General features: G+C 36.2%; 1 protein-coding gene across 1 annotated transcript in view; it reads left to right on the plus strand.

Moving 5' to 3' along the window:
• Positions 1–20,606, plus strand: part of HGF (hepatocyte growth factor) — a 58,523-nt gene extending 37,917 nt beyond the window's left edge. The window contains exons 8-18 of the mRNA XM_075727705.1: positions 2,560–2,734; positions 4,728–4,855; positions 6,329–6,431; positions 9,014–9,153; positions 11,076–11,114; positions 11,600–11,696; positions 14,462–14,536; positions 15,229–15,375; positions 16,102–16,208; positions 18,088–18,233; positions 20,436–20,606. Of these exons, the coding sequence (XP_075583820.1) occupies positions 2,560–2,734; positions 4,728–4,855; positions 6,329–6,431; positions 9,014–9,153; positions 11,076–11,114; positions 11,600–11,696; positions 14,462–14,536; positions 15,229–15,375; positions 16,102–16,208; positions 18,088–18,233; positions 20,436–20,606 (1,328 nt within the window). The remainder of the gene's footprint in view (positions 1–2,559; positions 2,735–4,727; positions 4,856–6,328; positions 6,432–9,013; positions 9,154–11,075; positions 11,115–11,599; positions 11,697–14,461; positions 14,537–15,228; positions 15,376–16,101; positions 16,209–18,087; positions 18,234–20,435) is intronic.
• Positions 20,607–21,102: the final 496 nt, after the last annotated feature.

Below are 21,102 nucleotides of genomic sequence, written 5' to 3' on the forward strand. Positions count from 1 at the left end.
TGAAAGTTAGACATTTGTAGGAAATGCAGGCGATATAACAAGAAGAGTTCAGGGAGGGTTCTGTGGACCTTTTGGTATGATAGAACTGCTTTATTAATTCAAATAAAAATATTCTTACTGAGAGCTGCCACAAAGTAGTAGCAGCAGATAATCCATCACACATTGCAGATTTCTTAGTCATTATAACGTAAGTCTTCCTAGTAGTGGCTTGGCTGTGCAAGTATTCCTGACAATGTGAAAGCTAAGTTTGTTTGGTTCTTTTAAATAGGATATTTTGACATGGACAAATTGTTGCAAAATCAGATCTACAGATAAGGGTCACTGTCCAGATACATAGTGTAAAGTTTAGTGATGAGCTGCGTATCTGTAGATGTATAAGGAGGAATGCTCTACAAAATGACTCTATGGCCTTGCTTAAATCAATTGATGCATTAGTTATTTCATTTCAGGCACATGATTTTAACACACACACACCAATGATACATAAATGCCAACCAATACTTTTTCCCTAGTATGATTGAGTACAGAGTAGATGTACTATACAGTTCATTACAGTTGAAATAGCAACTTCTTGTGTATAAATAAGGTCTTTGTAATAGCTTGTGTTAAGTTGAAATTTTATGCATTATTACTATTATTTAAGAAGACTTTTTGCTCAAGTTATGTAGTTGTAATTTATTAATTTACTTAAGAAATATTATGCAGCCAGGGTGCCATATGTATGCTGAAATTTATAATGGTAGGTAACTTTATTTTTTTCCCAAATTATAAACTACATCTCTTTCATTTTTAATAAAAGCATTGCATATATTTTTTGAAAAGACTACTGTGTATTTGAATGTGGCACAGCAGTGTTCTGTCTAATCACTTTAGGAGTTATTTTAGAATATAATTCCAATTTGTTTTCATATATTAGTTATGAAGGAAAACTGAAATATGCAGGTATGTATTTCTATTAGACATATGAATTTGTCTTTTTGTTGTCCAATTATTTAAAAAGTGAGTAATAATGATTAAAAATATAATTACTAGCTGCAAGCCTGTTTGATGAATCCACTAGAAAAGGTGCATTTGTCAGCCTGCAGAAGCCTGCTTGTGATACTTGCAGTGTCATGTCCTTTTGATTTTGGAACAAGCTTGGAACTCACAATCCCATTGAAACAGGACAACCTTTGCAGACAAAGTGCCTTGGGAAGGAAGGACAGGAAATTAATTTGACCATGAAACACTGATGTAAAAACATCAACCAGATGAACAGAAAAAGGGAAATTTTCTCCAGCATGGAGAAATGTATAATTCAACTGCACAACTTGATGTTATCATCTGACAGGGAAGTGATCTTTAATGTAGAAGACTAGACAGCAAATCAGCCAAACCCATCTGTTATGACATTTGGTTTCCTTAAGATCCATATTCTTTGTAAGTTCACAGAACTGGCTCAAGCTACCAGGAATGAACTATATTATGAGTAACACACAAATATTTTTCTAATCACTGGACCATTTGAAGAAAACTAATTTTAAAACTTTATTGACATACTTATTGCTGGCAACTAATACTTTTAAAGTAATTAATACAATTAGTCTTGTGAACAATAGCAATTACCAACAGATGGGTAGTAACTTAAAAAAATATTATGTTGGGAGCTATTTGGGACGTTGTAGAAGTGTTGCTCTTACTGTAGTGTATTTAGTTTTGTACTACTTTGTATATATCTGATGCAATATCTCTGCCATTAATTTGCAATTATGAAAATTGCATAAGAAATAACAAGAGACTTTCAAGTTATGTGAATGAGTCATTTCAAAAACCACTGTTTTTCTGAATTTAGTTCAAGACATCCCACACCAGGATGAATGCAGAGTATATCAACATCTGTAAAAGATCTTGCATCTGATGAATTTGTTAGTCTTTAAAGCATTTGTCTCTCTGTAGAGAATACTGATCTTTGATTTCCAAAATCTGTTGGGTTTTTTTTTTCCCCTCTAACTATATGAGGCATAAAAAGAGAGACTTCAAGGAGGATTTAGCACATTACTTTTTATTAGGATTTATCATCATCTTTTTTTTTTTTAATCAGCATATTTTTTCCTGTGACTTGATATTCTGGGAATTCTTTGGAGAAAACCAATTGGGTTTTAATCCTGCAAACATGTAATAACATGTCTAACAGTGCACACATGGGTGGTCACTCAGTTTTGTAAAGCTAAGCAAATGAGAAAATATTTGCTGAACTGGGAAGAGTAACCAAGAATATCTCCTGACCTTCAATGGTATAGCATAGGCCAAGTGTCTCACCAAACAAAAGCTCTTAAACAGTGCAGATTCTTTGTCTGCAAGTGGATAAACTAGCATAAGGTCTAACACCCATTTTGATTTCATGGATGTTGTGAATGCAAAGAGGAGAATATTGTTCTGTAAAACACATCAGATTGGTAATTTCACTAAAGAACTCCAACTACCACAATTTGAACTGCAATGTAGAGTTCAAACATGAGACATCCTGAGCCAGGCTCAGCCTTAAGAAAATGAAACAGCTCTTCTTCTCTGGGTCTGCAGATGAAAGTGTTGTGAACATCACGGAGGCGGCAGCTGAGACATCAACGTGCATTCAAGGACAGGGTGAGGGTTACCGTGGCACAGTCAACACCATATGGAGTGGAATCCAGTGCCAGCGGTGGGACTCCCAGTTTCCTCACCAGCACAACATCACTCCTGAGAACTTCAAGTGCAAGTGAGTAGAGATAAGTGGGTATTATTGCAGTGGGAAAAGAGCTTAGTTTTCAAACATTTAGAAATTCATGCCACCAAAGTAGACCATGGTATTGCTGTACCTGCTCTGCAACCTGATGTGTTCACTCTACTTGCTGATGCTGAAAACCATTTGAACATAGGAAAATCAGTTCTTCAGCTCTCAAAATATTAGTTCCAGATAAACTATGTGAAACTGTATGGGTTTTTATGAACTTTTTCTTGAGGTATGTATTCACAAATTTAATCAATTGTGAAGTGTATGGATGTTTTCCAGACTGGGACCTGAATCCCAATAGTGCTGCTTCTTTACTGTTGTTTTTCTTTCATGGAGGTAAGTACTTGTTTGCAGTTTGGTTACTGACTTTAACTTAGTATGTCCTAAATGTTACCTGAGTGTAATCTCCTTGGCAATACTTGATGTTTATAATATTTGACAACACTTTTATTTTCCATCTTTTTAATCCTTTTTCTGTGTCATTACTTAATGTACTTGCATGAATAGGACTGCTTTTACCTGAAGGACCACTGGTCATCTAACCCTTCTGTACAGTTCATAAACTCCCAGGATGTGAATAATCTACTTATTTTAGGCAGTTACCTTAATTATGCTCTTTCAGTCCTTTTATCACTAAGCATAGAGGAAACATAGCTGACTAGCATGGACCCAAAGCCCAGTTTGTACTAAACATCTTTACTGATGGCTAAATATCAGTCTGGGCTTGTGCTGGAATTTAATAGCATGGATCTTTCAAGGTAAAGAAAAGATTCCAGTCTGAGTTTGGATTATCTGTCTAACAATAGCTTGTTTGAGCAAAGCTGTTAGGTTTGTTGTCTTAATCCCTTCACTACTATTGTTCAGTTTATTGATCAAATACTGTGCATTGTAACACATCTACTGGAAATGTAACAATCATCATTGTAATGGAAAATAGGACTGATCCTGAGCCTCCTCTGTCAATCTCAGGACCACTTTGAATTTACCTGGACGTTAGTGTTTGAACCTGATCCCACAGGTTTTTCTCAGAGAAGCCATTGCTTAAACCAATTTGCGCTGAACCTGTGTAACACTGCTTCAGGATTAGGCCCTCATGCAGTTTTAACAATGTTCCTAGCAGTGTAGAGGGGCTAACGATTTTAGGACTGCTCATTCAGATGATGCTTGAGAGTCTAATGGCTGTTCAGGCCAGTAGCTTGAATAAAATCAGCAGAACCACTGGTACAACTGTCCAAAACTCACAAGAGTAAGAATTACAGTATTAGGCCCATTCTTTCCAGTCTATTATCAGTAAGTGCTGCAGAGGGAAAAATACAATGAAATATGGAGATGCACAGAACATGGCAACAACTGTCAGGAGATGGGAAAATAAAACTTACATTTAAGAGGTCTGACTATTTCATGTAAGCTGTGAGAGACATTTAAAAATGTTCCCTTGTGACTAACTTTTACTTTAAAGGTAACAGCTGTATAGAATTTCCACATATTTTTTTTTATATTCCAAGATTCAGTTTCTTAAATGAATCACTGACAGTCTGCAGGACCCTGTTTGTCTAAACTCAGCAGAACCATTCAAAGTACAGGGAATTTTAAGCACTTTGGTAATGTTTGTATTTAAAAGCACTTGTAATGGATTGCAGGTGTATCTAATGTCTGCTTCCATGCAAATTTTGATGGAGAATCCTGAATAAAAATAAGCTATATTGAAAATATTGTTAATCTTCAGATGAAATGTTATATCCAGTCAAAACATAGGCCCACTGGAAATGAATTCCCATAACCATATTCTTATTACAATTACTATATTTTTCTGGACACTGTGCTCTTACTGGCTTCTCATGTCCTTGCACTTGACACTGATCCGTAACATACAGACCTTAAGGAGCCTATATTATTGCTAATTCATAACAAAAAGCAATAGAATGCATCAGTGGCTTTAGGTTATCCCTGCTGTGAGCTAACATATTTATTTTTATAGGGATTTGAGGGAGAACTACTGTCGAAATCCAGATGGATCTGAATCACCCTGGTGTTTTACCACTGACCCAAACATCCGTATTGGTTATTGCTCCCAGATTCCTAAGTGTGATGTATCAAATGAACAAGGTAACAGAGGGAAGGGTGATAACATGATTTTAAGTGAATGCTGTGCTGTGCCAAATGGCAGATAGGCAGGCTTGAAAACTGGAGAAGTTGGTCTCAGTACATCTGTATTACACCTGTGTAGTTCCGCTTTGGCTTTATTTGCATACTTGGTATTCGTCATGGTGTAAATGAGATTCATTTCTCAGTTCATGTTTTGATTCCAACAGGGAAAGCTGTAGCAAAGATTTGCTATTGGATCTGATTTTTAGACAAGGTGAATCTCTATGCCATTTTATATTAGCTGGAGACCTGCTCCACTGTCTTACCTTTCTTAGTTTGAAAGGCCTTTTTCCAGAGCTGAGATGATTTCCTTGGTTCACAGTCTTTTTATAATTGTGTATGATGCCACCAAAAGCGATTTTTTAAAATTTATTTTTTCCATATACCCCCTTGTGTAAAAGGATTTGAGCTGAAAAAATATATGCGGGACTTCCCATATAACCTCTCAGCTTCAATCTGTTACCTCTGCCTGTAAAGTCCACTCTGAGTCTTCAGGCAAATGTTGTTTTTCCCATGAGGTCTTGGTATTAATTTAAGGAGTATTATTGCATCCTGACAACTGATGTCAATCATAGCATAAACTGAGGCTAAGACCTCAGACCTATGGCCCTACATCAGGCTGCATTAAGATCTCCATCTTTAAATTTTAGCCTTTTTTTCTCTTAAAATTCAAAAACATTGCAGTTCCACGAGTTCTGTCAGAGAAAGGATTAAACTTTGACTTTCATTCTGTGTTTTTTGTAAAGTATCTATCAAAAAGTAAAAACACTGATGAATATGAAATTAAATGCTTTATACAAAAAGTCTTTATAGTAGTGATCATTTTAAACAATCCTCTTGAAAAGTCTCAAGAAGGCTTGTGATAAAAGCTTATGAATTAAACATGACTTCTGCTGCAGTGAACAGGCAAGTTTCTGAATTACATTAAAATTAAAGTCATGTTGATTTTTTTGATTTTGCCAAAGTCTAGAATTATATACTGTTGCCAGTATCCAGAATCTACAAAAAAGTAAGTTGTTTCAAATAGGCTAAGAGTGCTTGTTTTCTGAGGAGGGAGGATTAAGGGGACATTTTTGCTTTGATTGTATAAAACAGTTCCTGACAACTTTTAGAATATTCTGTGTGACCCTTCTAAATTAACCAAAAACTAACTATTTATGAAACAAATTTTCCCAGTTGATCTAAGTAAGATAAAATTTTAAATGCTACTGTATTGAGAATGAAGGCCTCAAGCAGGAGATTACGTTATCTAAATTTGAAAACTTTCTGCCATTTTCTTTCTGATTTGATTTATACAGTTGTCTCATTCATATTGTATAGAGTTTGCTAAATATAACACTTTAATTATTTGGATTACTGATGGAAAGGAAGAGTTTTCTTTTCAATGTTGCACAATCACCCTCCACTTCTTTTTGTCTCAACATTCTTATTCAGATTGTTATCTTGGCAATGGCAAGAGTTACATGGGGAATCTATCCAAGACAAGATTTGGGCTGACTTGCTCCACATGGGACAAGAATATTGAAGACTTACGTAGGTGTGTACATACAAAACAGAAAGAGATGGTTCAGTGAGTCCTGAATAAATACTGCCTCCAGATGGCATCTCATTTTTTTTCTGCAGTCATTCTAAAATAGCCCCTTATGCCCTGGAGCTTTAGTATCTTTTTAAATTTTTTTTTTCTCTCAGTACTTAAATATATTACGCAACATGTCTTTGTTCAGGCTAACCACTAATTGCAGGCTTTGGGATGTTTCTTAGTGTTTAGTTTACTGGCCTGGTTTACCCTATCTTTGAGAAGATAACAGGAATAAAGCAGGAAATGTTTATCTGGTCAATCTGATCTCATAGCTCATGCTGCTTCAAGCAGGAGGTTGGATGTGAAACTACGTAAGGTCCCTTGCAGGTTGAAATTGAATCTTGAGTCTATGATCTAATGACACTGACATCAAATGCCATTAAAGCAACTTGCAATTTCTGTTGTTTGTCATTACTTTGGCTTCATATTCAAGTAGCAGAAATGTCAAGTTGCTTTAATTTATTTGTGTCATCGTTGAACCTCAGCTGGCAACTAAGCACCACATAGCCACTCACTCACCTCCCCTGGTGGGAGCGGGGAGAGAATCAGAAGGGTAAAAGTGAGAAAACTTGGGGGTTGAGATAAGAACAGTTTAATAATTGAAATAAAATTATTATTAATAATAATAGTAATAATAATAATAATAATGAAAAGGAAAACAAGAAAGAGAGAGAGAGGAACAAAACTCAGGAAAAACAAGCGATGCAACTGCTCACCACCCACCAACTGATGCCCAGCCCATCCCTGAGCAGCAATCACTGCCCCCCAGCCAACACCCCCCCCCCCCCCCCCCCCCCCCCAGTTTCTATACTGAGCATGAAGTCACATGGTATGGAATAGCCCTTTGGTCAGTTTGGGTCAGCTGTCCTGGCTATAGTCCCTCCCACCTTCTTGTGCACCTCCTCACTGGCAGAGTGTGGGAAGCTGAAAAGCCCTTGACTTACTATAAACACTGCTTAGCAACAACTAAAACATCAGTGTGTTATCACATTATTCTCATGCTAAATCCAAAACGCAGCACTATACCAGCTACTAGAAGAAAATTAACTCTATCACAGCCAAAACCAGGACAATTTGTTAAAGTAAAAATGAATCAGCAGTAAGTACAAAAGAAGCTGTGAGTTTCCAAGACTTTTCCATCATGCTAGGATCCTCAGTGTTGTCTCTGCTGGTTCAGAACAGTAGACTAATAAATCTCAGGAGTGACAAGAAAAGTTACTTCCAGGTACCGCACAAAGACAGAGATTCATCAAAAAATTTGCTATATATGAGATATTACACACAGTAGTGGCCTGGATGGAAACAGTTTTCCCTTCCTTTTCCTTTAGCTTCTGAAGTTGATACAATTATGTCTATATTACTTTTGGTACTTGTTCTTGAGTTCTTGCTCATGATCACCACAGTCATAGTGCCCAACATATTAGCCTTTGCCCTCTGGAATTTGGCTGTCCCTGATTCCTGCTGCTGACTTGATGGTCAGTCAAGTGAAGACATACAAGTCAGTAAGTCAGCCTTTGGGGAAGCTGTATTGCAAAAGGCAGACTTCAGTGGCACTGTCTGGAATCACCAGGTGGACTATGTGTGGTTTTCCCTACACAGAGTCAGAGACAGCATACATATTCCAGTGTCCTGTCCACGTAAGGGAGGCAGAGGTTTAAGTTCATGACTTCTGAGAGCTCTGATAAGTTTTCAATTAGCTGTGAATGAGACAGCTTGAACCAACTGGATGCTTGATGCAATTGCATTCATATAATTTTGAGCCTTTCTTTTCTAAGTCCCACAAATTTTCCATCTGGGAACTTCTTTGGGGAGTTATCTGTCTCACTTCAGCAGTTACTCTGGGTGATGGGTGGGCTGGAAGCAGCATGCATGGTTGGTTATGAACTAAAAGGGCAGTGCAGCTGTAATTTAGGAAGCCTGTATGCTTCTGTCTGACAAGCCAGAAATAAACAGCTTTCTCTGCTTCAGATTGTCACCCCAAACTTTCACCTTTAAAGTGCCTCATGTAGATTTACAACTTAGGTGACCTATCACTGCAGTTTGTCTGAGCCATTCATCTCTCTCCTTGCCTGCTGGTCATTCTTCCTAACTTTCTTACGTTTGTCTTTCCTTTGCCTGAGATTCCGCTATCTCTGCAGATTCAGTGCTCCCTTGTGCTGTTAATCTGCAGGGAGAAGGTACCTGTGGTCCCAGAGAGGCCTGCAGATTTGCTGAGGGCAACACAGATACTCTTCTAATCAGCGTAAAGATCCCTCCTCAGGGTATTCAGGGACTTTAGCTCTAGTGGGAGATCTAGAAACATCCCAGCTATCCGATGGACACAGTGCTTAAAATACCAACCAGAGGAAACTTGGACCCAGATCCAGCAAATGCTTGGGTCTCATCTTCCCTTTGATTTTAACCAGCCCTAAACCCTGACCTGTAGGCTTCTCAATCAGCTAATATTACAATGTGGAGCAAAGCAACATTTAACCTTTGAAAATTTGGGCTATAGTATAAAGCTTTTCAGCACTTTGAATTTTTTTTTTTTTCCCCTGTAGGCATATACAAATATTCAGAGAACCAGATGTTAGTAAACTGAAGAAAAACTATTGCCGCAATCCAGATGATGATTTTCACGGTCCGTGGTGTTACACAGATGATCCTCTTGTTCCCTGGGATTACTGTCCTATTTCTCGATGTGAGTACTTGGTATGCCTCAGGCATTGTCAGCTGTGCAGTCCCAGTGAAGCTGTGGTGTCACATGTGTATACATACCTTTCTGTTGTCACTTGTGGCAGCAGAAAATGTGTAATTCTGTCAAGAATCAATTGTGCATGACTAAGAAGGACAGAAGCTGCTTGTGCAATATATGAACAAGGGGTCCTTTTCCTTGACCAGCTTGGAGATTTCAAGGCTTATTTATGCAGAAGGAGCATAAAAGAGCTGTTACAAATGGTCAAACATTTTCCAACAGATCTAGCTATTGAATTAGGGCTGGACGGAGACAAAGAATTGTCTAGTGGTCAGAATGCTGGCTGTGGCCTCAAGAAACCCAGGGACAGTTATCTTCTGTGCTACAAACTTCATAGTCTCTTTATGTGATCTGTATTTGTTTGTAAGGTTAGGATAACTCGCTATATATATGCTGAAGTATATATGTGCTATATAGATTAAATTCTGCTTTCAGATGTTTATGGGATGATTTAACTCCTGGCAAGAATTAGGAACATCACTCCTCCAAAGCTGCACGTTAAAATCTAAAGAGCTTCAATAAACAGAATTGAAAATCCTAGGGAATTCAGTAATAAACTGACATTAAGTGGAAAAAAATAGGTTTATGTGGAAAAATGTGCAATTCACATTTATGTTCAAAATTTTTCTCTTCAATTCTTATTTCTAAATCACTGTGCTCTCTATCCTGGGAGAACATTTAAATGGTAAATCAGGCTTTTGAATGCATGTCTGTGACCTCTAGAGGTTAAGGATAACGTTACATTCATTCCCAGCAGCAATCTGCTGCATTTCCGCATACTCTGAACTGCAGCTTCTCTAAGAGGTGGTATTTGAAGTCTCAGGTGATATTTTGGCATCTATGTGAAGAGTAAAAAAAAAAGTGAAAAAGTTTATTTGTGTCAATGTATTTTATTCACTCGTTCTGAGTTCATTATCTGGATCTATGAATTCCTAAGGAAATATTCACATCAAACATTTGTAGGGTATATTGCAATGGTGAGTATTATGATTTCTGGAATCAAACTCCAGAGCTGGAATATGTCTGTTTTACAGTTGTAACTTGTATGGACTAGTATTAAACTACTAGTAGCTCACTCAGGTACTGATAACCAGTTTAACCAGTCCAGACAAAATGCTGGCAGTTCCCAAGTATACTTCCTTGATGCCTTTAACTGGTCTCTTCAAACTGCACTATACATACATTCATAAGTATACATATGTACATACACATATACATAAGCATACACATACACATATGTATATGTGTACACATACACATGGAGATTTAACTATGTGTATAACTGTATACCTTTATATATATATCTCTATTTTCTTAATGATGGAAATCTAGTTGGATGAGACTTCAGTAGCTACACGTGTACCTCTAGCTCATAATGCTGGGTCACTCTGAAGACTTAACTGAAGGCAAAAATTTTCAACCAAGTTTAAGCAACCTTGTTGTAACCGTATTTTGACTTGCACTAGATCGAAGAACCAAACCAGATTTTGGGGAACACATTTTGATAAGGACAAGTTTTTGCTGATAGCAACATAAAAGGACTTTTGACATTTCAAAGGTTTTTAAAGAAAGTAGAAATTATCATTAAATCTGATTTGGATAATCACATGACTCCTTCAAGAAGAAAAATGCTTGAAACTCCTCTTGCAAAATGTATAATTCTTATTTCATTTTATTGGAATGAAATTCTGCCTTCTTGTTAACCCTTACCAAATTGTGCTTTTGCAGAGTAGTAAAGAAATCATTGAAGTTTAAAACTTTGTGAACTATTAAAATTAACAATATGTCACTTGCTGTTTATTTTTACTCTAATAAATTTTTAGATGTGCTTTAATTTTGTATTATGACTACCTTATGTGTCTGTCTAGGTGAAGGTGATACAACTCCTACTACAACTAGCTTGGATGGTAAGTAAGTTTGCAGATGTACTGTGCACTGCATGTATTACAATATCCTCTAGGACTAGCCATTTCTTTCTGATTAGGAAATAAGAGGAAGATCAGTTAAATATATAAAAAAAAAAAAATACAGCTTGAGAAAAATTGCTTTTCAAGAGGCAAATGTAGAATAGCTTTATTATACTCCTTTATCTATTCTCACTGTCCTGCCTTGCCAATGGTGAGATATGGTAATGATTTTCAGTGTTTGCTTTACAACTATGTAAATCTCAAAACCCCTATTTTTATATATATGTATTTTATATTCCCTATGAATATTTATATAGACTGACCCAGCTTGAATTGAAGTAGTTTTGATGCTCTAGAAATATACTTCATTGTCGCAGGAAAGTTAATCTGTAATAAATATTGACCTTCTTGTGGTCCTTATGTGCAACTGTACAGGTTTCCTACCGCTGTTTTTAGTAAAATGTGATCTCTGGACCTGCTTTCAGATCCTGTCATTCCTTGTGCCTCAACAAAACATTTGAGAGTTGTAAATGGAATCCCAACACAAACTAATGAAGGATGGGTGGTTAGTTTGACATACAGGTAACGATCATTTTGATTAGAAAGACAATACATCTGCTAGGATATTTGTTTTGGAACTGTAGAAAATGTTGACCATAATAAGAATACTTCTAGACTGCAGTTAAATTCTGTAGAAGCAGAAAATCAGCACTCCTGGAACATCAGGTGATTCTATAGTATTCATTCCATCAGTGAAATATTTATATTTTCACTATCACTAATTTACATACATGAGCTTGTAAAGCATTCATAGCATTCTGCTCTTTCAGCTAGTTACTGCAGACCTTTTCATAACATTGGCTTAGCATCCAGTATTAAACAGTTTATTTTAGAGGCTGTTACAAAAAAATTGAGTTTCATATCAATATTTTAATTTTGACAGCAGTGCATTTAGTTGTGAGTGGATTTATACGTGTGTCATATTTAGTGTTCTGCTCATATCATTGCATGCAATTGAAATGTATTCTGTATCAAAAAAGTAAGTAGAAGCTATAGGAAAATCCTTTTCATTCTGTAAAACAAGACCCTAATGTGCAGCTGGAAATGTGTATTACATTATGGCAGATCTTACTTTGCTACTGTGTAAAAGCCAGAACACAGATTACTGTTTCCTACGTTCATTACTTTCATTCATAACTCATCAGCTGGAAGTGTGAATCATTAATGTATAACAGGAGATATATCTCATGCATCAGGCTTGTTATGTTCTATTATGAACAAAACCAGGAAGTAAAAAAAAAAACCTTTTTTGTCTGCGGGTACAGACTAAAGTACAGCTCATTTCTATTAGCTTATGATTCGTCATCTCTTTAAAACCACGTTGTAAAGTAGGTCTTAAATGAAAAATTGGAGTAAAGGAAAAGATAAAAAGCTTATTTTCTACATTGCTTCATTGCTAGAGAAATTCTGGGGTCCTTCCCATCTTTGGTAATCTTTACAATTTATGAGCTCCAGTCAGAACTAGACCTTTCTTGGAGTCTAACAGATGGTCCAGAAAGACATTTCTAAAGGAACACCACTCTAGTCCTAGATTAAATAACCAGGTCTGTGGGCTGAATCACTCTCTGGAAAAGTTTATCTCTCCAGTATTTTTAAAGCAGCCTTGATGTTTGAGGAATTTTTAGACAGGTAAGGTGAATTACATATGGGTGCCTAAAATTCAAATAGCTAATGTTAAGGTAGTTGAACCTGGAATTTGTGCTATGCAACAAAATTCCATTAAGCAAATGAGTGCTTAAATGATTGCAGATTCTTTTATGAAAAAGGGATTCCTGGAATACTCCAGCAGCAAAATATATTTCTAAGTATTACATGTGGGCATAGAAATGTAGTTTTATTTTGTATTGTTACCAAGGAAGCAAATAGAATCTTGACTGAAACAAAATCTTAATGACTTCAGGACTTTCTACAAAAAAATAACTATACTCCTCAAAATGGAATTGCTATGTCTCAACAGTAAAGGCTTGGTGATACTTAGAAACTTGTATTCATATTTGGCAACCAGGGACCACCTGTAAATGTTAAATTAATCAATGACATATTTTCTTATATATCCAATCCGAATTCTGTTATCAGGTATATTTAAGTATATTTGGATTAATTTAATCTATTTCATGGAATCAGCTCTGGATTTGTGCCACATTTAAATAAGTTTAGCCTTCCTATGTGTATGAGTCAATCTTCTAAAACAGATGATGCAATCTTGTAAATTCCTTTTGATAATTAGTGATGCAAATATAATATGCAAGAACACATTTGTATTCCTGATTGTGACATTTTTATAATAAAACTGGGCAGAATCTATATTTTAAGAAGAATCCAGCCTTTTGGACCAGACATTTTGTTGCTCAACCAAAATACAATTAAAAACAAAACAAAAAAAAAAAAAAAGGAGGCTAGCATCTGTGTTTTCGGCTGTCTTTGAACTCCATATAGAGTCTGGGCTCCTTCCAGCAGTTCTTTGCAAAGCTTTGAACATTTGTGTGATTTGAATTTATAAATTGTGAGATTTTAAGCTTTTCCTAAATTGCTGACAATTCTGATTCACTTTCCAAAGAGCTGCAGAAAATAAATGTGATTTTGGAGGCACAAAGAAGGAAACTAATTAATCTGCATTCCACAGTCATCTTTATTTTTGAAAGAACTGTCATGCTTAATTGCTTTAATTTTACTTGATATATTATGCTGCAGGTTTTCTATAATCACATGTAGGATGTCATGCATTTCAGATTGTTTCCAACTGAAGTATGTGGGGACAGAAATCTCATAGGGCTGGTAATCAAATAGGAACTCTCCACCTTGAGGTCAACGCTTTGAATAATACCTACATGAATAATGACTAAATGTTGTTTACATCTGGTGGCAGTCTGGGGACTTGCTTGAATGATTCAGTCCGGTTTCTATTACAAAAAATTAGCTTAGCTTTTTTTTTTTTTTTTTTTTTTTTTTTAATTTAGATCTCTTATTATAAATTCAACTTTGAAACCACTAAATGAACAGAGTAACTGAATTTCTCTTTCCTCCTGGTTTATACACGTTGGAGTAGATCTCTGCAAAGTCATGCTACTATAAGTGTTGGAACTGTAGAACAAAGGGACAGAGGCATGTTTTTGCAGGCTGTCAGTCAGCCATCTTTCACCAGCAAATGTATGTGGGGAGCAAAAGTACTCTTTAAAGTTTTTGACTATGTAGAAACTAATACTATTTTTAATTTTTAAATTTTTAAATACTTTTTAAATTTTTTTCTTCTTTTTTTCTTTTTCTTTTTTTTTTTTTTTCTTCCCCAGGAATAAGCATATCTGTGGAGGTACTTTGATAAAGGAAGAGTGGGTTCTAACAGCAAGGCAGTGTTTCCCTTCTCGGTACAGTAGTCTGTAGCTTTGCAATATTGAAATATATCTATTTTCAGGAACTTATCAATACAACATTTCTTCAATTTAAATGCAGCATTTTTCCCTCCTGTTTGGCTTTAGCACTGCTTTTCTGATGTAAAGGTCCTGTGGGACCTTGGTATTTTCTGTTATTATTGTTGTTAATCTAAAAGAGCTCTGGCTATTTTACATAGAAGTATAAATGTGTTTTCCAAGTGTAATAGTTAGACAATTGCCTCTTTATGAAAATAATCTCATGCTTCTGCTTAGCTGGACAGAATAAAACAGAAAACTTGGGTAAATCTCAAAAAGTTCAGAGGTTCATAATGTCTAAGGGTCTAAATGTGTGGATACTATTAGGAAAAAAAATTAGATTTTACTAACAGTTAAAGACAAAATTGTGTAGTGGCTTCAGACCAAAAACTTACATCCGAGCATGTTGATTTTGGAATAGCAGCTGACAGCATATACCTATTTCTGGTGAGGAGCATTAGTTAAGATCTTCTAGCATAATCATAGAATCATAGAATCGTTTAGGTTGGAAAAGATCTTTAAGATCATCCACTCCAACCACTAACCTAACATTACCAAGTCCACACTAAACCAAGTAATCATATTAAGCAGAGTTTTTTGTTACTTTGTTATACACTCAGCAAAATCCTAACCAACTTTGCCTCATTTAGGTACAAAGATTTGAAAGACTACAAAGCCTGGCTTGGAGTCCATAATATCAAAGGAAAGGGAGAGGAAAAGCATAGACAAGTTCTGAATATCTCCCAGTTGGTATATGGCCCCTCAGGGTCAGATTTGGTCTTACTGAAACTTAGCAGGTTAGTAGCTATTCTTGCCAATTCCAGGATTTTCAAGTGATGAATGAGATTCTTGCTAAACAAGATTTGCAAATTCAGTTCTCTGCTATCTCTGATACTGCAGATGATGTCTCCATGGGGTAAACTTCCAACTGTAAGAAATTTTGCTTGATATATGGAAATGCAGGTTCATCTACCTTACTCAGAAAACAGATGTTACTTCTGAAAAATCGTGCCTACACTTTTTTTTCCTGACAAACAAGTTTAGGTTTGTTGGGAGAGTTTTTTTGTTGTTGTTGTTTTTTAATTATTTTTTCTTTTTTAAATAACCAACCCACATTGTATAAGGTTTATAAGGTTGTATAAGTATAAGGTTTTCATTTATAGAATAAGCACCGGATTGTAATTGAGATGCTTTTGTACATATGAGCTTTCAAACTTTCTCCATATTAGCAAAACTATATATTCAAATGAAATGCCATCATTACTTACTTTTAAGATGAAAACCCAAGTTAAATTGCATAAAAATGGTGACAGCATTTCAAGAAATCTTTTGACAGTTAACAGCTGTAGCACAAAAAATAGGCAGAAGAATCCATCATATTATTCAAAGACAGAAAAGAAAGGAAAAGTATTGGCACAGTTTTTAATTGCTGTGGTCTATAGTAGGTGTAACGTCATTTTTAAGATGCATTTTAGAAGGTTAAGTAAAATCTATTATATCTACTATTTGTTTTTTCTTTTCAGACCTGCCATATTGACAAATTTTGTAGAAATAATCCGATTGCCCATTTCTGGATGTACCATTCCAGAGAAGACCAGTTGCAGTGTTTATGGATGGGGATACACTGGATGTAAGAAACTATTTTTAAAAACTAAATGAATGCGTTGACAGCTTACTTCCTCTTGTCATTATAGGTGAGGCTGCTGGTATTGCCTGATGCCATGGTTATCCAACACTTTTTGTTATAAAATGCAGTTTCAATATTTTTCTAATTTTGTAAATCTTTGAGCATTTTGTCTAAGATCATTTAATATGAAATATTTTCTGCTGGTCTATCTTTTTTTTTTTTTTTTTTTTTTTTTTGGTCTCAGTAACAGGCAAAATGATTCAAATATTTCAAAGAATGAACCAGAGAAAAATATTGTTTTACATGTCTAAAAAGTCTGGCAGAATTGTTCTGCAGAGTTCTAACCCTTTTTTGAAAAACCCTGATTCATCTACTTGAGCAGTCTCTTTCTGTATCCCAAAGCAGGTTTCCGTGTGGAAAAACTAATGCAGAATCCTGTAATCATAATTACCATACACAAAGATAGTGAACTAAGGATGCAGAGGCAGCCCTAAGTCTGGCATTTCCTAACTTTTGAGTACTTGACTTTGCAACCTTACTTATGTTTACTGAACACAGTTTTTGTGTGAAGTAAATACAAATATGTGGGAGAGCAGACGTTTATTTAGTCTGGTAAATACTATATCTGGCTAATTACGTGTTGATGATAAAGTTAATAGCTGCCAGTTGACAATAATTACTCCAATAATTACTGTGCTCAAATGTCATTTTGCCACAGACCCTGAGTAAGCAGCAGCAACATACTCACGCTGTCCTCAAAGCGGAGCAGAAGCTAGACTGTAATTCTGAGGCTCTCTTCCTTGTAACCATTACTCCGCATTTCTTTGTGGGTGGCAAGTAATCTGTACCAGCCCTCTCCTAGATGATTGCTTTTGATGTTCCCAGCATGGCCACATTAGCCATCCTCTGCAGGGAATGGCTCTCTGGGGAACTGGGAAGTCGGGCTGGAGCACAGTGCAGCGTAACAGGAAAGCTTAGCTTAAGAGAACTGATAAGGAATTTGCAATGTTGTGGAGTTATGTAATAAACACATAACATCTGTAATCCAAGGACTTTGTGCTATATTTTATGCACTACTTCATATAATCCTCACAGCATCCTAGTCAGGGAAGAAAGAAGTGTTACATCCATTTTTCTGTATTCAAGAAAGCAGGATAACAATTCAGTGAAGGGCAAGCTTGGCATTTTCTTTTGATGGCTGTGCAGGGAACAGGCAGGTCCAGGCCCTTTATTTATCTTTGCAGCTTGTACAGGCTTGTCTTTCGGCATGTAGAACAAGAACAAGCTCCACAGGGCTTCTGCTTCCTGACCTTCACACTGATGAATGGAGATTGCACAAAGCTGCGGCTCTGCCCTTGCAGGCACAAAGTCATTCAGTGTAGCTGAGCCAGCACAGAACGAGAAAAACTCTGCTCTGCTACAGTATTTTTCAAGTCGCACGTCCTTCCCTAGGCCACGGCAGGCACTGTTACTCATTAACTCATGTTTAAGGCAGGGAGCAAAATCCTCACTCAACTGATGGGAGTGACAACATTCTGAGGCTCATTTTTTCTGATTTCTGTGATGTGACAGGGCAAGCTGCTGGTGGACTGTAGAGTAAACCCAGTTACCTAGTACTTTAATACAAAAAACTTCTCCAGATATTGTCAGACAACTCAACAGACATGCACACCAAACAAATTTCTTGCAAATCTCATTTGTAGCAAATATAAGAAATCCAAAAGACAAATGCATGATAACAGTGAAGCTGAACAAAAATGTGAGTACTGGAGAGAAAGTACAGTAACTGAAGTTACATGATTAAGTTTATCCAGACTGCATCTTCAATTTTTTTTTTTTCACTTAAAATAGAATAAAGTTCTCATTCTTTTTTCAACCCTAGTAATTAACTATGATGGCCTTCTCCGGGTAGCAAACCTGTTTATTTTGGGTAATGAGAAATGCAACCAATATCTCAAAGGGAAGATCACTGTAAATGAGTCAGAAATCTGTGCTGTCGCTGAAACCATCGGTGCTGGACCTTGTGAGGTAAATATTACCTTTCCTAATACATTCTTAGGAGCCTTCAACCTGGCTATTTCTTTCCCAGAAATAATTTACTAGCGTTTTTGTATAATTATTTTCTCTGCATTAAACTAGTGCCGCAAAAATTATTTTAATCTTTTGCATTGGAAAACGATTTGTGTTTCTAGTGATCTATGTTCTGCCAGAGTGCAGGAAGACATTCCTTTGCTTCAGTTTTGCCATACCACCACACCAGTAAAGGATTCACGTGAATGTTATATATACTCATGTGACTAAACACTTTTCTAGACTGAGATAAATTTGTGTTCTGTATAATAAGGACAAAAGTGGGCTGTGTGCTAAAAACAGCAGTACATTTTGATTGAGTAGAAAGCCAAGGCTGGAGCAAATTTAACTACTTACTTAGATGAGGACTTGCATGCAAAATACCAAGTCAGTGCTCAACAGAGTTGATAAAATTATGAAAGAAGGTGAAAGACTAAAAAATGTACTGAGGTTCAGTATTAGCCAGAAGGCTGGAGCATTTGGTATCTCTAGTCAAGCCTGAGCAACATATCAGTGAGGACAGGAGAACTACTTCAGTGAAAGTATAGTTTGATACAGTAGTTTTGCTTGGGAATACTTTTGATGAAAAGACATCCGAGGAGAAATGCTGTAAACCATTTATTACAAGAAGACATTTTTTGTGTGAAAAATCTGCCTGATGAGATGATGTCTAGAAGGAGGGCAGTCATAAATATTATTATGTATTTAATATCTGGAATAGAGCAGATGATTTCCTAATACTGATGTTAACCAAGCTGTGAAATTGTCCCTACCCAGGGGTACTACAAAAGCATGGGGAAACGAGGTCTTCATCAGGCTGAGGCCTCTTCCATTTATTATTAGTATTCCAATGAATCATTTTGTTACTGCAAAGTATTTTCTTCAAAATCAAATATTTAATCATAAATGAACTCTTAGACACGTCAAGGCTTATAAATGAAACATCTGCATGGAAATCTGCTGGGGATCCTGCACTTTGTTGTCCCCCGCAAGAAGAAATGGACTGAATTAATATTAGCAATCAGTCTTAATCACTGCATGGTTTCCTGGTCCCTGAGTTTCCCTTTGAAGCTACTTTTCTCAGCAGAAAACAGACAGAGAAAAAAAATCAGATTGGCAGGTGAAACTCCACTCCTGAAAATGTTTTATGAGCCGCTCTGATGGTACTGACATAGTTCATTGTTCATGTGGGAACTACTCTGCCGTCAGTCAGAAAAAAACCCCAAACCAAATAAAGGTCAAGCATTGTTGTTTCTCTGGTGATCCGGAGAGAATACAATGCTAATTGTCAGCTTTTATTTTTTGAAACAATGCCTCACTATCCAATTTGAACATTTACTGTCTAGTTTTGTAGCTAGTTTGCTAGGTTCAGTATACATTTTGCCTGGGTAAAACCTGCAGAATCTATGTTTAAGTCCCAAATCTATGTGAATGCATCTAAATTACCATTTAAAACTAATTTAAACTGGATATGTTTTAGTGTTAAATAAGACCACAATTTGAGTTGGTCATACTCCAAATTTTCACTGAATGCTTGTACTGGTTGGTGCATAGATGCCTCATTCACTCAGAATAATGAAAAATAGTGTTTTAACAAGTTATGTCTCAAAATTCTGTCTGCAAAATATTACCTTTTATTATGGTTGGGATTTCCCCATACGCCTTCACCTATTAGTAGACATAGATTCTCATCCTGAAGCCTTGCAACATGATTGACTGGCAGAAGGATATTAACCTGGCTCTGTCAGTAATCTTTGATGCAAAGCCTGTTATCACAACAAAGATGTTTATCAGTCAACTCACTTTCTGCTCTTCTGGTTTATATGCACATAAACAAATATTATGCTTGCAGGTAGCTGAAAGAGGAGAGTAAGATCTGGTAGTCTGAAGTCACTAGAATCACACGCAAAGATGGATCATAGGGTTTAATTTGCATAGGAAGCAACTGAAAGTCAAAGGCCAACCTTGACATTGGTTCGCATAAATTCTGGTTGTGAAAAACATATTGGAAGCTTGTTTTTGTCCTATGGCAAGAATAACTCTGTTGCCTGTTCATTGAGTTAGGTCATCCCCAAATAAAACCAGTCAGCAGGAGACAAGTGGGAGCTGTGTCTTGAAGCATTTTGAGAAGTGACGTTCTTTATGTTTATTTTTTCCTAGCGAGATTATGGTGGTCCCTTGGTTTGTGAACAGAACAGGCTGAAGATAGTAGTTGGTGTCATTGTTCCTGGGCGTGGATGTGCCATCCGAAACCGTCCTGGGATTTTTGTTCGGGTCTCATATTACTCCCGGTGGTTACACAAGATTATGATGACCTACAGAAAACCCTGAAAAACTCAACAACTTCCATTCAAAGAAAGATTTTGGACAACATGGAATTAATATGTAATGTAAAGATCAACAATTTTTTAACTACTTGACAGTCAAGTTTGTTGAGCTTCTTTTAATATTTATGGGTGTTTTTAGCGTTTTTGTCTATCAATGTTGTTTTATAAATGTTAGAGTGGCTTACAGTATATGCAAGTATGGTGACATATCTCCTGAAGATACTTGAATGGGTAAACACTTTTGCAAAGATATTATTACTGGATGATAAAAGGTTTTGTAGAAATAGATCATATGACCTCTTTTATGCTGCTCTTCAGATTATCTTAGAAGGAGAAACAAATTATAGTTTTATTTAACACATCTTAGTCTTTCTATGAGCCATATATTTCTCTTTGTACATGACAAAAGCCCTACTGAGAGATATATGCATATGCCAAGGACAGCATATATGATCATATTTCTCTTCCCCGCTTATAAGAGGTCAAAGATTTCTATGTTT

Source organism: Pelecanus crispus, chromosome 1, assembly GCF_030463565.1.
Source record: "Pelecanus crispus isolate bPelCri1 chromosome 1, bPelCri1.pri, whole genome shotgun sequence".
NCBI classification, from domain to species: Eukaryota; Metazoa; Chordata; class Aves; order Pelecaniformes; family Pelecanidae; genus Pelecanus; species Pelecanus crispus.